This window comes from Trematomus bernacchii, unplaced genomic scaffold (genome assembly GCF_902827165.1).
Source record: "Trematomus bernacchii unplaced genomic scaffold, fTreBer1.1, whole genome shotgun sequence".
NCBI lineage: Eukaryota > Metazoa > Chordata > Actinopteri > Perciformes > Nototheniidae > Trematomus > Trematomus bernacchii.
In genome coordinates, this window is record NW_022988024.1 from 262856 (window position 1) to 279735 (window position 16880).

Consider the following 16880-nt stretch of genomic DNA (forward strand, 5'->3'; position numbering starts at 1 on the left):
AAGTGCTTTGACAAAAAATCCATAAAAAAATGTCATCTGTGGAAGCCGTAATACTGTAAGAAGTACGACCAATCATTTTAGCCGGCCCGGCTAAAATAACTGGATGGCCTACCTGCCTGTCAGCCTTCCATCTGTGCACAAACTTATCTCGTGCCCTCATTGGTCATGTGCGCGTTCGTGTGTGTTGGAGGAGGGGCTCTGTAAGGAAGTGGCAGATTTTCTCCGGTTGTGTATTTTCAAATTCTAGCGATCTCGAGCCGGTTTCTCAAACTTACCTACCCTACCTTTAAGTTAAACTTAACTTCACTTAGCTAACACTTGATCAACTACATAACCACTGTGTTGGCTCTCCATACATCGGGACCCCCTTGAAAACGAGATCTCAAGGGGTTTATCCCAATAAATACATTTCTATATATACCTCATATAATTCCATTAGGCTACTCTTTATTAAAAAAAAAAATGTCAACTAAAAGTTTGGAGCTTGCCTTCTAAGTTTAGCATGATAGCACACACAACCAATGCAACACCACATGCTAATTGTATCCAATATTCTGGCATTTAATTGAATAATTACTCAGATAAGCAAAATATAAAATAACTAATAGATTCATTCAAAGATCCCTGAATAACTGCCAGTGCTTTACGTTATTTTCTTGGAGGATTTACATCTGTTTGTTTAAAAAATAAATGTATTTATATTTCCTACAGTCAATCTAATGAAAAGAGCCAAAACCAATAATATGTTTCGTCAACTCTCAATATTTCCTGTCTGTGGTTGCATCCCAAAGGCCATTGGTTCCCACTGAAGACGTTTGTCTTTAAAAACACCTCACAGATATATAGGTTGTGTTTACAAAGGCTCATTTATATCCTAAACAGCTGGCATTGTAGTTTTTATAAAACTTTACTCAAGCGAAATAAATAATGTGTTTGTTGTGGTTGTATTTGTCTGACACTTGCCTCAGATACAAAGGGAATATCCAAAATATAATAAAAGCAAACTAACTAACAACGGAGATCTGTGGCACAGAGGAATAAGATATTCATTCTTTGATTCAAACACAATACTTGCTAGTAGATACTTTCAATGTTGGTTTTAGTCTTTTCATTCTTCTCATGTGAATACCACCAGCTGTATCCTTCAACAGGGACTACAGAGGACTTGTCTCTTTGTGTCTCTGATCCGTCATGTCTGACTTCTCTGTATGTCTCCTTCACACTCTTTCCTTCAAGTACAAATAGGAAGGTTTGTGAGCAGTGTGGGGGGAATCAGTTTGACTTCACTTAAAAGCTGTGCAGCTAAGAACAAAGCTTCACTATAGACTGTGTGTGTGTGTGTGTGTGTGTGTGTGTGTGTGTGTGTGTGTGTGTGTGTGTGTGTGTGTGTGTGTGTGTGTGTGTGTGTGTGTGTGTGTGTGTGTGTGTGTGTGTGTGTGTGTGTGTGTGTGTGTGTGTGTGTGTGTGTGTGTGTGTGTGTGTGTGTGTGTGTGTGTGTGTGTGTGTGTGTGTGTGTGTGTGTGTGTGTGTGTGTGTGTGTGTGTGTGTGTGTGTGTGTGTGTGTGTGTGTGTTCTGCAGGTGTCCATTGCGACAGTGTTTGTGAGGAGGGACGCTGGGGGCCAAACTGCTCCTACAGCTGTACCTGTGAGAACGGAGGCTCCTGCTCCCCGGAGGACGGCACCTGTGTGTGCGCTCCGGGCTACCGCGGCACCAACTGCAGAAGGGGTAAGAGACATTTTTGCACACTCTCATTTCCCCCACATATACTGGGCTTTCACTATCGTAGCTGCTGGACAGTGGAGGAGAGACTTAAGTGAAAAAACAACAACTATACTACAGTTGGAAAATGTAATTCCTTAAGAGAGCTTAAAAAAACAAACTAGTATTTAAATTAATTTTTCACATTAAAGTCTGTGAAGAAGGGCGCCTGTCAGACTATACCCGCCTCATGTTCATCAATAAGGAAAACCGACAAAATGATGAAGTAATAATTGCCCTTTATTAGAGTCATTAGAATATTATATGCTCAAAGGTAGAGAACGAAATCTTAAACACTAAAATGTCGTCTAAATGTAATATGCTAAATGTAATGTGTCACTGAGCTGAAAAAAGCATTTTCCAGAGTTTGAAGCTTCTACACTTTTAAGATATTCCTGCTCAATTAAATGTCATACTAATGGTCCCATCTGACAGGGAATTTGGTTAAAGGACGTCTTATGATCAAAAGCTTGACGGTTATTAAGTAAAAATTGCAGATGCTCCTTTTGTATTTAAATGTGATTATGTTTCCAGTATCTGCCAAAGTCTCAGATGTCAAACGTTTATGATTTGTAAAAGTTTGAAACCTAAATTGTTAACATTCATGTTTTCTAGCTTGCATTCTTCTTTATCTTGCCTTTAATGATGGATTGTTGCTTGTATGTTGTTACGTTATCACCATCTGTAGGTCATTGAAAAAGAATAGAGCCAGTGGCAGGAATGTTTATCACATGACCCAAACGTTCACTAGAACAAAACAAAAAACCAACGTGAAAATGTGTTTTCATAGTGCTGATAGTGCTCACAAACTCAATTTTTATATTGCAAGATCCTAATCTGCAATACAACCAAAAATTGTAGCCAACTGATTAACAGCTGAGAAATAAAATGTTATAGAGAAAAGCGAGAAATCCTCCCAAATTGGTTAATAAAGTACCTAAAAACAGTTGTAACTAACAAACACGCTTGTTAATTAGCAACAAAAACCTGTAATCATTAAGCTTCAACATTAAGAATCTCTTTGAGAAATGTTTATCTCTCTTCATTCTTTTTTATTAGCAAAGATTGAATGGAAAACATTTAGGTTGGTCATGTCCTTGACCTAACTATACTCATAAAGAAAACTATTATTTCATTTTTGCATTTAGATCGACTGCATTTATCACAAATTAAACAGAAATTGACAAAAAAGGACAATGGTGCATTCATGTGCTCCTCAGAAAGACTCAACAATGCTATGGTTTGCTACTAGCTGCATGTTGTTTTAACAAAACCCACGGTATAACAAGCAAAACTTCTTGCAATCTTCTAGCATATTTTCCATCTCCATGTTATTTAGAATATTTTATGGGTGGATAATGCAGTAGAAATTCTTTGTTTTCAGATAAGTCACCGTGTTTTTTCGTCAACATTTCTGTATCAGCAACCAGCAAGAGCCTAGTGAGAAACAAATGCGTCATCAGGTCTAAAAAGGGTTTATGTTCAATCTGAAGAATTCGGGGTCCATAAATCAAGGATTGTAGAATATGCTTAAAATATAGCCTACCTGTTGATGTTGCTTGCAGTGAGCTGTTCTGCAGATACGTACACAACACACACCAGTTTTTCATCAGCCTCTCTCTGCATCAGAGTGATACATTTAAGGGCTCTGGGTTCACAGTTTAGGCAATTATCTTAATTAGGAAAATCCTGTAGTGTGAGGGAGGCGGTGGACCAGCCTGCACCGGCTTGTCTCACCACTTAGAGTAACATCAATTAAAACAAATTAAAAGCCTCAGGAGGATACACGGCGGAAGTGAAAACAAAGAAAAGCTAACTCTGCCAACAGGTTGACAGCGGAGAGGAGACAGCAGCCACGTTTTCACACACACACACACACACACACACACACACACACACACACACACACACACACACACACACACACACACACATCTACAGATATGGTGGACAGTAATAAGCTTTCACATACAGTATGTGGGGTTTAGTTTAAATTGAGACCAGGTGGACCATGAAATCTATATTAAAATTATCAAAGACCTAATCAGCGAACTAATCAGAAGTTCTCTTTACACTCTGGAATTGACTTTTCTCTCACACACATACATAGACATCTTTGTAACAGTGGTGTGTGTGTTTTCCTGCAGCCTGTTCCCCTGGTTTCTACGGACATCGTTGCAGCCAGTCGTGCCCTCAGTGTATCCATAGCGACGGGGCGTGCCACCATGTCACCGGCCACTGTGAATGTCTCTCTGGCTTCTTCGGCTCCCTCTGTAATCAAGGTCAGTCTAGTTTTACATTTATGTATCATCCCAACAAAGATTACCCTGTGTCTGTTTAAAGCTGGAGTAGAGAGCTTATGTCCTCTCGCCCTCTAGCAGTGTGAGAAATCACTCTATAGGAGAGATCATAGTAAAGAGCAGCAGATAGGAGCACGGCTAACGCTATTTTTCTGAAGTGGATGACCCAGATAAAAAATAAACAAAGCGATCAGAGGAAGTATTAAAGTAAAAGAACATTTCACTGGAATTCTTGAAAAGAGCGGGGGAGATGCAGTGAGCTCACCTGGAGGCACACATCCTCATTAATTAAAAAAATGATAGAATTAACCTTGATTGACTGAAAATAGTTCAATATTTTTTATAAAACAGTGCGCAATATGGGCAGTCGTACAGCTCATGTTACAGTTAGCAGCCCATATACCTGTGCTTGGTCCCCATGCGGAGGACCCGGGTTCAAATCCGTCTGGGACCATTTGCAGCGTCTCATCCCCTCTGTCTCCCCGTTTTACTCTGTGACTTCATTAAAGGCACTAGTTTAGTATGGAACTTTAATAATTGTCTTTTGAGTGGAAGATTATAAAGAAAAGCTGGCTAAGATATCCTTGATTCTGGTTTAGGTCAAGCTTCAAAAACTCTAAAACCTACATTTCCCAGAATGCAATTCTGATAGTGTCTTTCATTATAGGAAATGGGAAATCCCTTGTTTGTTTGTCTAAAGAACCCTGCACCCTGTATGGACTGGTTATTAAAAAGGGTTTAAAGCATTGGTCCGACACCACTGTGAGACACTTCCACCCACATAGAAATGTACCCAAAGTATTTGACCACCGTATTTTTAGACCCATCTCAAACAATGTCACATGTGATAAGCCTGTTGGATGGCTGTGTGGGTCTGTGTGAGTGACAGAGTATAAGAACATAAGAGTCAGAGATGCCCTGGCTTCTGGTCAAGCTCCAAAAACAATCAATCTTACATTTCCCAGAATGCACTTCTGATAGCGTCTTTAATAATGGCATCCTTTGCTGATAGATGCCCGAATCTTTAAACCTCTAACTTTTTGCTGTAATATAACAATTCTATTTGTAGTCTCCAACCCCAAAAGACTGTGAGACACTTCCACCCAAAACAAATTGACAAAGGATTTGACAGATTGTGGCCACTGTATATTTAGACCCATCTCACACAATGTTGCATAGAATAAGCATGTCAGATGGTCTCATGCTGTGTGTCAGCATATGCTCCATACCGATATTATTATCACTTGGTTCTTGCGTCAATAGGAGAATTCCCAGGAAGTTGCTGCTAGATTTAACTTCCTTTGACGCTGTTTCGTATAGTTTCGTAGGTTTTTTGGAACCAGACAGAAAACAGCTGCTATACTGTTTCAGATTCTTGATATCCCCATTTAAACAACCTATTCTTTTAGTAAAACGCTTGAATCTCTTATTAACTTTAGGTTAGTTTTAAAGCCCTGCACACAAAGCAAAGCCCTTGAATGTCTGCGTTTGATTAGAAGTGTAGGTAATGAAAGAGAAATCGAAACCTTTAGCTCATTCTTTGTCCCCCTTTCAAGAACTTCTTGCACCTCTTCATTTTATCGGAATAATCTTTTTGTCGGCTCCTCTTGTACATCATTATTTCAGTATGCTTCGGCTCACGCAGGTTAAACAGGTGTTAATTCTCCTACGAAGGCAGTTGGCCCAGGATCCGTTGCCAAGTTGAATTTTAAATAGAGGCGGTGCAGTAGTGTGCTGTGAAATATTCATCATCATTAAACATGAAGACGGCCTTAGTCATGCCCTGTCCTGCATTAGCCATTCTGCTGGCCACTGCATCTTTGAGCAGGCCCATAGATAACTGGGCGAGCCTTGATAAATCAGACGTCTGGCGCGGGGGCTTCTAACCGCCTGAAGAGCCAGTCCTGCTCCATCCCTGTCCTCTAGACGTGTGAGAAACGTTGGTACCAGCTAATGATGTTATTGACTGGTGTAGGAGTGAAATGAGACAAAATGGGTTTTCTCTGCTTTAATCAAGAGATCACATTTCTTTTTTAAGTGGAAACTGTCCAAAATGTAACTTTTGTATAAAAGATATATCCTCATAAGAACAATACATTGTTCTCTGTCTCATCCGAACCACCAACATAAACCTTAAAGAGGCCGTCTTGTGCCTTTTGGGGTTTCCCTTTCCTGGTGTTTTTGTGCATGTGAATGGTCTGCAAAGGCTAACATCCCAAAGTTCCCTCCAGAGGAAGTTTCTCTCCCATTATCAGATTTCTTTTTCAAAAACCTACTTCTTCGGTGGCTATAACGGCAGCAATGAAACACACAATATATTTGACCCTAAACCACATGAAATAATGGCTTCATATCTGCATATACAGTAACCCTTATTAGTGGTACCCGTTCACACTATGAACACTTCCTTATCTGTAAATTATATTTGATATATGGTTTGGTGTTGTTAGTTTCTTCTATTTGAATATAATGTCCTCCTTCTATACTCCTTGAGAAATATTGTATTAGTTTAATGGTTTTTCAATCAATATTAAGGTGCAAATTCTATCTAAAGAAATCATACTAGAAGGATGTTTCTTGGCCAAAACAAGGTGCCTCCGAATACAACATCTTTTCATACAGTGTAAAAAACGTACACAATGCTGCTTCAATGTTATAACTGTAGGCTGATGATGGAGATTTATTATATAGAACCATCTGTATGTCAGATATGCACTCACTGCCACATATTCTGTAATAAGTGCAGCGACACATCATGCTGTAATGCCCATAGCACATGGGATTTTAAAGTTGATGGATGATTGATTGATGGCTTTCTTCCTCGATCTTTACCACCTGTAGAGTAAAACATTTAAAGCTTGGTCGCCACTGGCCATCTGTCTAATGCTGTCAGAATCATTTGATGCAAGACTTGGACCAGTTGTGAAGTTATTTAGAGACCTGTTGACCATGCTCCATGATGGCGCTCCATTGGTTCAAACAAAAGCAGATTACCCAGCACATACACTGAAAACTATTTTCGGGCTTCGAAAGGCTTCCGTGTTTTGGGAGCATTACAGTCTTTAAAGTTATTACATTACAGTTTTGCCTGAGCTGACTGACTTCCTGCGGCACACATGCCGTGAAATTATTTCACTTTAGCGGAAACCTTCTTAGCTCATTAGTTCCCCTAGCTTGTAGCTCTTCAAGACCTTTTTATTTACATCAATTTCTTAAAATGTTTCAACACAGAGTCCTTTTAAAGTGTTTTTATGATACCGAGTAGTTTGTTCTGCAGAAAAGTAGTTTGTATTGATTGAACTGCTGTTCCGACTCACCATTCGTCTTCATTTTTGTCTTTATCTTGTTTTCACAAATAGGCAATATTATCCAGAACTCACTATGTTACTTTAGCTCAGTTTTTGCTTACGGTCTTTGATTTACTTAATTTGATCTTTAAACTAACATTTATTCTATATAACATTTGCACCAATTGAACATACATCCCTCCAAAAGTTGTCAAAGTTTTGTCCACACTTGATGACATCACCAGAAACTGAAGCTAATTGTGTGCTCAGTGAACAGACGCTCATCAGGGATCCGCCGAACGGTCCCTCTCCTGCTAATTATTTTAGCTAAACGTGGTTTTATTCATGTGCGCATATGTACGTTTATTCCTTTGATCCAAACTTTACAGACACTAGTCATACATTGGGTACTGTTACATAAGTTTAGGGACATCATTAAAGCTTTCATAGTGATCTTTATTGCTCTGATATTCCCGGGTAAAGAATTCCCTCCTGGGTTTTATTATTCCAGTAAAAAGAAATATCCATGGCTCGCTAATGGCTATTATAAACATAGACACGAGAACCTGTTAATAAAGTCTATATATTATGTGCAACAGGTAGAAAATTGTAGTAAAATGCAAATGAGCGAAGAACAGAAATGTAATATCATGAATATCTATATAGCTCATGTATGTATAATTGATCTTAACTAAATATGAACATGACGAAGTAGCACACATTCAGGAAATCGTAATTCATCTTTAGTGTTTAATGAAGATGGCCAAAGCATATGCTGCATCTTTATTTGTGTCCTAATTATGCAAACACTCATTAAACATTTAAATGTTTAGTGTTAGGAGGTTACGTCAGGTCAAAAACCAGCACTTAATATTTTAACATTTTAAGAATGTTGAACCTTTCACATGATAGTTCCAAAGCCTCTTTCTCTCCTTCCCTCAGAATAACACCTGGGAGCTTATATATATATATATATATATATATATATATATATATATATATATATAAAAGTATATTTTATTAGCTTATATATATATATAAGCTAATAAAATATACTTTAATTGAATAAACTCACAAATGTAAGTTAAACCCAAAGTCTACATTGATGTATAACATTCAGTAGTGGGAGAATGTTCTCTCATTTTAATTGGCAATTTTCCAGAAACCCCAGAGCAGGCTGACAAATGACCAGGTTCTCTAACGCTAACGTCATTTAGAGATCTGAATATAAAATAAAGTTGAATTATTACATCCTTAAGCATCCAGGATGTGCATTCCCTAAAATGATTAACTGTAAAACAATCTCCAGCTTCTTTTTATGCACGTGGCATGAGAACATTTCTCTCGACCTTGTACTGTTTTCTGCAGAGACGCTTATCACATTAGAAACAATCAGCAGTGATGATTCAATTCTGACTGTTTAGTATAAGTACGTATGTTTCAAAGCAATTTGCAATCAGGCAGCGAATTGAAAACACACATTTCTCATTGTAAAAGGTCAGTTATTAATGCTTCCTGTTGAATGAGTGTGGCACTTCTGAAAAGAGACATTCCATTTCACTGAATCCTATTTTCCCTTCAATTCTGTACAGTTTCTGTTTTAATATGTTCCATATTTTATTTGTTTTGTCCCTCCCCCACTTTATGAGAGTTTGACAAATACAAATTGAAATATTTTATATATTTTATGAAAATGTAAAATAATTGAATCATCACATTTTTTAATGTTGTAGTAACCCCTTGTGCAATTAATGGAGATGGCTAGAGTGAGATTAATGCAGTTCAACTGATACTAATCACCTTCTTTGTTGGGGTGTTGTGGAATATGATACAAAATAAATAACATGAATATAAGATATGCAGAGATAAATCAAATGTGTAGTAGTAGGAGTAGCAGCAGTAGCAGTCGCAGGAGTAGTAGGAGTAGGAGTAGGGGGAGTAGGAGTAGGGGGAGTAGGAGTAGTAGTAGTAGTAGGAGTAGGGGGAGTAGGAGTAGGAGTAGTAGTAGTAGTAGTAGTAGTAATAGGAGTAGGAGTAGTAGTAATAGGAGTAGGAGTAGGGGGTGTAGGAGTAGTAGTAGTAGTAGTAGTAGAAGTAGGAGTAATAGGAGTAGGAGTAGATGTAGGAGTAATAGGAGTAGGAGTAGGAGGAGTAGGCGTCGTCGGCGTCGGGGCGTGAGGCGTAGGCTAGTCGTCGTCGTAGTCGGAGTACGGCGTAGGCGTCGTCGGCGTCGGGGGCGTCGGCGTCGTCGTCGGCGTCGTCGTCGTCGGCTCTCGCGTCGGGGCGTCGGCGTCGTCGTCGGCGTCGTCGGCGTCGGCGTCCTCGGGGGCTCGGGGTCGGCGAGTCGCCGTCGCCGAGTCGTAGTCGTCGTCGTCGTCGTCGCAGCCGTCGGCGTCATCGGCGTCGGCGTCGTCGTGCGTAGGCGTAGGCGTCGTAGTAGTAGTAGGAGTAGTAGTAGGAGTACTGTAGTAGTAGTAGGAGTACTGTAGTAGTAGGAGTAGTAGTAGTAGTAGTAGTAGTAGTAGTAGTAGTAGTAGTAGTAGTAGTAGTAGTAGTAGTAGTAGTAGTAGTAAAACACATAATAAGTATTTTAAATTCCCTTCTTGGATCAACATGTCAAAGCTCTACCCACCACCACGAAAGAGAGTGACCTAATGATGCCTGTAATGTAATAATGATTTACACCAAGCTAGGGCTGCACGATATTGGAAAAAACTGACATTGCGATTTTGTCCCCCCTGCGATATGAAAACATACAGGAATTGAAGAAAAGACAGTTTTTTTCCCCGCAAACCATCCTTTCTTGAACTTTAATGCTATACAATTGTTGTTTTTTTACTATATTTAACCGGATGAAGGATTTTAGTCACGGACGTCTGGATCTTAAGTTATCAGAGCAACAAGCTGAGCTAGCTCGGTTAACAGCGCCGAACTGCCCTGGAGAAACACATGAAACTACTTTATTCAGTGTTTTTACCTTTAATCACCAGGTCCGTTTGTTTTGGAGATTTGATTGTGATTGGTGGTTTGCTGTGCATGCAGAGCCTGCATGTCACTCACTCAAGTACCCCTGACATGAGAGCTGCGCAAGTTTTCCTTTTGTAGCAAGCAGCAAAATAATTGTAACATGACGTGTTTGAGTTAATTTGCCTACTTAATATCGCAAGCCCTTAAAAATCGCACGTCCACGCGATGTGAATATCGCGCATGCGCATATCGCGATTATCGTCACGACACGATATATCGTGCAGCCCTACACCAAGCCATTATTTGCGTATACACATTCATGTTCCCCAGAGGTTGAATCCTAATGACTTTGATGATCCTCTGACTTTTCCTATAGCTACACCATGAGATCTAGTTGTGTGGATTTGGTGAAATCTGATGGATGTATTGCAATTCAAATTTCATACACAAATGTTTTCACTCAGGATTAATGTAATGTTCATTTTACCAATACGTTGGTTTACAACTGAACCTGTCAAACGAATGACTAATGAAGCTATCGTGTTATTATATATACTTGTGTTACAATATAGATACATGTTAGCATTTTATATGCAAAAAATCTCCATTTTAGCATGCTACCCCTCAAAAAGGAAGATAGATGTAGAAGAAGAAGTGAACCGGCGACCCTTTGGTTCAAAGTCCAAGTCCCTACAGACTGAACTACTGCCGCCCAACATATGGTTCATTACTTTGGTTCAGTACTTTGGGTTCATTGCAAATAAGCAAGCATGTCAATATGTATACTTTAATGGGGGCCATTTTAGCATTATATCTGCTAAAAACCTGTATCTTAGCATGCTATCAGGAGTTAGCATTTAGCTCAAGTACAGCAATGCAGAGCTGTTAGCATGGCTGTGGATTTGTTTATTCAAGTTCCACTTCTTCACTTTCCATCCTCATTCCACTATTTTTGACATCGACAATTAATAATGAATCAGTTTATAATGTGTCAGGCTGACTGATGGTATTGCTCTTTCTGATGACATATTCTTTTTGATCAAAATCATGACTTTCTTTTTAGCAAATCTACATAATTCACTATTTATCACAACAAGAAAGTCTTATGTGGCATACTTGTCAGGAAATATTAGAACATGGCCGCTAGTGTAATTTCATTTTTGTGCTGACAACATTGTATTATACAGAGTATATTGTAAGTAACCCAGTACATCTACCCACGTAATGACTGTAATGTACAATTTGATGGGTAAGGGAACACTTTTTGATACCTTATTCTTCTACTCCACTACATTTCAGAGAGAAACATTTTACTTTTTACTAAACTATATTTGTTTTAAAACTTAAATAGCTTTGTAAATTCAGACCTATACAGTAATAAGAAATAATTTATAAGGAAATAAACATAATAATAAGAAAACAATTATGATGCATCATTATAGGTAAGATAAAACTTGATTGATACTTGGGGGGAAATCACAAGCTATCCTGCAGTAAACATAGTAAAATAAAAATGTTTTAAACTTTACCAGCTGCAACATTATAATCCAATGATATGATATACAATATATAATTCAGAAAAAGGCTGTTCTGCATAACGAGTACTTTTTTTGTGCTTTAAGTACATTTTGATGCTAATGTTTTTTCTACTTTTACTTAAGTAAGGTTTGTTGTATTTCTTTTACGTGTCTCAAAGAATTTTTACAATACGGTAAAGCTTCGTTACAGAAGTAAAATATCTGACGACTTCTTCCACCAAATCAGCCTGGGGCCTCATTTATAAAGCTTTGTGTAGGATTCACGTGGGAAGGTGGCTCACGTAGGACAAAGCAAATAAATACGCAAAAAAATATTCCGATTTATAAAACACTGCGCACACACGTCCTACGCCGGTTGCCCTTTATAAATCACAATCAACTCGAAATGCGGCGCAGCTTTTGCGGGCTTCACGTAACGCCCATATTTGCCTATAAATAGTCAAAGAAACGCCCCGTATTAATATTTATTTTGACTGACTGCATGAAGAAGATCGCAGGAAATGACGACAGAACAGCTAAAAAAGACATCTCACACCGTGTCATATTTTGGTTCTTTTGGGGAGGTGGAGACACATCACATTGTTTGGTGGATGCAGTTTGAACCAGAGTAGCAGCATGGAGGTCGGATCGTCACCAAAATAAATAAGTGGTCCGAAAAAAGTTAATGACAAAATACACATAGCCTTCCTCAGGCAGTGTGTTTGTGCCGGGGACAGGAGACCCCCCCATGATGAGAAACTGTAAGAAATGATCGGGGAATCCCTCCGGAGTGGAGTCATGACGACTGGATATTTTTTTGTATTTGGTGGTTTGTGTTCCAGCTGTCGATCAGCTGTGCGCAGCGTCTCCACTGCAGCCTGTGCGTCTCAACCCCCCCGCAGCAACTCTATATCCACCAGTTAAAGGAAATACAACTAATGTGTTGAGTTATATCAGCTGTATGAGCGACTTATCAAGTCTTAGCAAACGGCATAGAACATGATTTTGAGCGTACGCAACGTTTATAAATGAGGCTCCTGGTCATTATAGATAGATAGATAGATCGTACTTTATTGATCCCAAATTGGGAAATTGTTTTTGTTACAGCAGCATAAAAGGCATTTTACAATAAAACAAAATATACAAGAATAGAAATAAAATAAAATAAAATATAAAATAAAATATAAAATATACATGTCAAAATACAAAATAGAAAATATACATACAGATATTATATATATATATATATATATATATATATACAAATATACAAATATATATATATTCAAAATATATGGAATTATGGAGTATTAAATATGAAACAGATTATGTGTGAGTAAAATGTACAAGGTGGTTTTATTTCTAGAGAAACTATGGAGCAGAGAGTTCTCTTCCAGCCAGAGGTGATTTGTTGTACAGTGTTATTGCAGTGGGCAGGAATGTGTTCCAGTATCTGTCCTTGTGACAGGGGAGCTGCAGCAGTCTGTTGGAGAAGGAGCTCCGTTGACTGTCCAGCTGCAGGTGGAGAGGATGGGTGGGGTTATCCATGATGGACAACAGCCTGTTCAGTGTCCTCCTCTCCACCACAGCTTCAAAGGGTTCCAGCTTGATGCCGATTATGACTCACTCTATAGGATTGTGTGTGTCTCCCTGCCTGCAGTGTGTCCCAGTGGGAAGTACGGTAAAGCCTGTGCAGAGACGTGTTTGTGCACCAACAACGGCACGTGTAATCCCATCGACGGCTCCTGTCAGTGCTACCCGGGCTGGATCGGCGAGGACTGCTCCAAACGTGAGACACTACAAATAATCTCCCTTCCTCTTTCACACTCACTCTCTTCTCCTTCTCACCTTAGCACTTATCGACCACTTCAGTTGATCACGAACCAAAGAGAGACAACTGGAGAAAAAAGAACTCAAGGCAATTACTCCATTGGCTCTGACATTAATTATCCATCTCGCATTGAGCAAAGCTGCCACAATCACCCAATCACTTGTGAAGCTAATGAAGGCACAGCCCGTTCTGATGACTGTTACAGAGGGAGACAGTTAAATGGAGTGCGTGGGCATTTGTTCATTTTCCCTTTTTTATTTTTCTCACTATGTGTGTGTTTTTGGCAGCATGTTCTCAGGGCTCATGGGGTCCCGACTGCATCCACACATGCAACTGTCACAACGGAGCCCAGTGCAGCGCCACTGATGGGGAGTGTAACTGCAGCTCTGGATGGACGGGACTCTTCTGTACTCAGCGTGCGTTAAACACACACACACACACACACACACACACACACACACACACACACACACACACACACACACACACACACACACACACACACACACACACACACACACACACACACACACACACACATGAAATAAGGGAAACAGTGTCTTTTCCTTACCACTTTTCCTAAACCTCTTTTCCTAAACCTCAGTGAAAACCATCATGGAGTTAAGGAAAGATGTGAAGGAGAATTCATCAAGACTTAGAAAAAGACAACTTCTGTACTAAAAAAAACCCGACTGCACTTAAATGATGCGCTGTAATTATGATGCACCAGCAGATGTTATTGCTGTGCATCTGCTTTGGGAACATTTTCCCTAAATGGACTATTAAAAGCGCATATACTGCAGATACTTTCCCCAGTGCGTTCTTATCATGTTGTTTTATGCGGTCTTTATAAACGTGGACAACAGTGAAAAATATACTACATCATTACCATGGTTTGAATTCAAATAAAAAAAGGCAAATTAAAGTAAATGGTTGCTAGCGCTCTCCCTCAAGCCCCATTAATCTCATGAATCCCAATATGAAACTATTTAAAATAATTATACTTTATGCAATATAAACATTACTTGCAAGGGCTACGCATATACTACTGTGCACCATTCCAACATTAAACAAGTCCAAGAAAGACCACTCAACTCAGGAAACACTGAAATGTTGACTTTATTTGATCATTTAACAACAATATTCAGTGTATCGTTCAAAGTTCGCATTTGGTTTGGTTTGAGCACTTTGAATAGATATGGCATAAGTTGAAAAAATTGTTAATAAGGAATGTAACTTACATGATCCATGTTTTTGGGTCACAATCTCTTCTTTTTTTTACGTCAACGGCCAAGTGGTGCGTCACTTTAAATGCAAGGAATTATGGGGCAGCATTATCTTCTTTCCTTTCGTAAAGGATCATCCAAAGTATCCAATGCTAAGTAGATAATCATCCTATCATTTAGAGAATTTGAACAGCACTTATCATGGCTAACACCCAGGTACTTCCATGTAATTTCACTTCATTAGCAAACTTCCTAAGCTAATATCCTCTCGCACCTCCACCTCATGCAGTGTAGTCACAGAGGTCCCCCGCTGTGAACATCTCAAACCTGCACCTCCATCTGGTGGCAGTTTGAAAAAACTACATGCCTGAAGACATTTCTTCCTACAGCTCCTTAAAGTCCTTCATTCTCTCCGTCTATCCCTACTTCCTTCTTTACTTCAGTAGTTCAGTGCCACCATTTTATTACTGTACATAATAGTTTAAATAATTAGTAGCTTAAAGGTTTCCTTGAATTCAGGAAAAGTCATAATTTGATGTATCATACATACATTAAATGCCAAGACGTCATGAAGTCGGGTCAAGATTCCTTAGGTTGCTTTCACTTAGACCTTATGTCCAGTTCATTTGGTTCACACTTTTAAATGTTTCACTTTTTTCTGGACACTTTGTGGAGATGGTTGTTATATCTGTAATTATACCCAGTTTTTATGTAATGTTATGCTACCATATTATCTAAACATCTGAAAATAAATCAACCAAATGTATGCTATCATGTAAGTATTTGTTAAACCATTGAATTGGAAAAAAGAAGAAGAAAGTATTTACAAGTATAAAGCGTCAAAACTAAACCTGGAACTCATTGTTTCCTATAGATGACATGGTTAAAGATTTTAAAGTTTGCATTATTTTTTCCTCCACATTTGTTAGTTTGTTTAAAACCTGTGTGAACATCACGCTCCTTGACTAACTCTGCTTTAGTGATGTCTTTGCATCACAAACAACCACTTGGGTTTCTTCAGTAGTTGCAGACTGGGTTGGTTCATAACTGCAGAGATGATCCATTGTGACGGAACAGATTATCCAATCACAGAAAAGATGCTCTCAAACATATCTCCAGATTCATGGATCATCTCCCAGCTGATGATGATAGGTGGATTGTGTCCTCTGTTTGACACCTGATGCACTGATCACTATAAGACCTGCTGTTGTTGTGTGTTCCTTTCCAGGCTGTTCTGCAGGTTTCTACGGCTCTCAGTGTGCTGAAGTGTGCCGCTGTCAGAACGGGGCGGACTGCGAGCACATCAGCGGACAGTGCTCCTGCAGGACGGGCTTCATAGGACAGAGCTGTGAGCTCAGTGAGTGCCTGCACATCCTTATTGTTGTTAAAGGAAGACCAGAGGTGCAGTCATTCCATCATCTTTCCATAAATACAATAACAAAATGCTGTTTGGCATTGGTAACCCATCTGTTCTGATTAGACTTTGGCCTTTAAAATCATTTTAATGGAATAAACAATTATATCTTCTAAGGGGGTCAAAAAATGCCTCGTTTGCATATTTAAATGTGCATTCTCCGAAAACCTGTAATGCAAAAATATATTGACTTTCGGCTGGAAATCAACTTTGGAAATGTATATATCTATCTACCTATATTTTGATGTTTTTTATTGAACAGGGGTTTGTACTTCAAAACCTAAAAAACATGGAAATTATTTTAAAAAATGGTTTTCTGATTGACAGAGTGATGAAAAAAGATACATCCCATAAGTCTAACATAAACAAAAATGTAATTTTGTCAAATGTTTCCAGATTTCTGCTCCGGGAATGTTTGCAAACTAGCACATATTATAAGATAATGCCTCATTTGCATGTTATCTATACATGATTTTTGCATCAATTCCTAGAACATTTTAGTCCACTTACATTTTTAAATGTTCTTCTGGAAATGTGATCAAGATATCAAATAACATAAACCCACTGCTAAGTAAAGAT

The 16880-nt window shown here is 38.9% G+C and overlaps 1 protein-coding gene across 1 annotated transcript in view; it reads left to right on the forward strand.

Moving 5' to 3' along the window:
• LOC117472246 (multiple epidermal growth factor-like domains protein 11) overlaps positions 1 to 16880 on the forward strand; it is a 150344-nt gene that overhangs the window by 120847 nt on the left and 12617 nt on the right. Inside the window, exons 15-19 of the mRNA XM_034117420.1 lie at positions 1580 to 1726; positions 3907 to 4041; positions 13491 to 13619; positions 13949 to 14077; positions 16116 to 16244. Coding sequence (XP_033973311.1) covers positions 1580 to 1726; positions 3907 to 4041; positions 13491 to 13619; positions 13949 to 14077; positions 16116 to 16244 — 669 coding nt within the window. The remainder of the gene's footprint in view (positions 1 to 1579; positions 1727 to 3906; positions 4042 to 13490; positions 13620 to 13948; positions 14078 to 16115; positions 16245 to 16880) is intronic.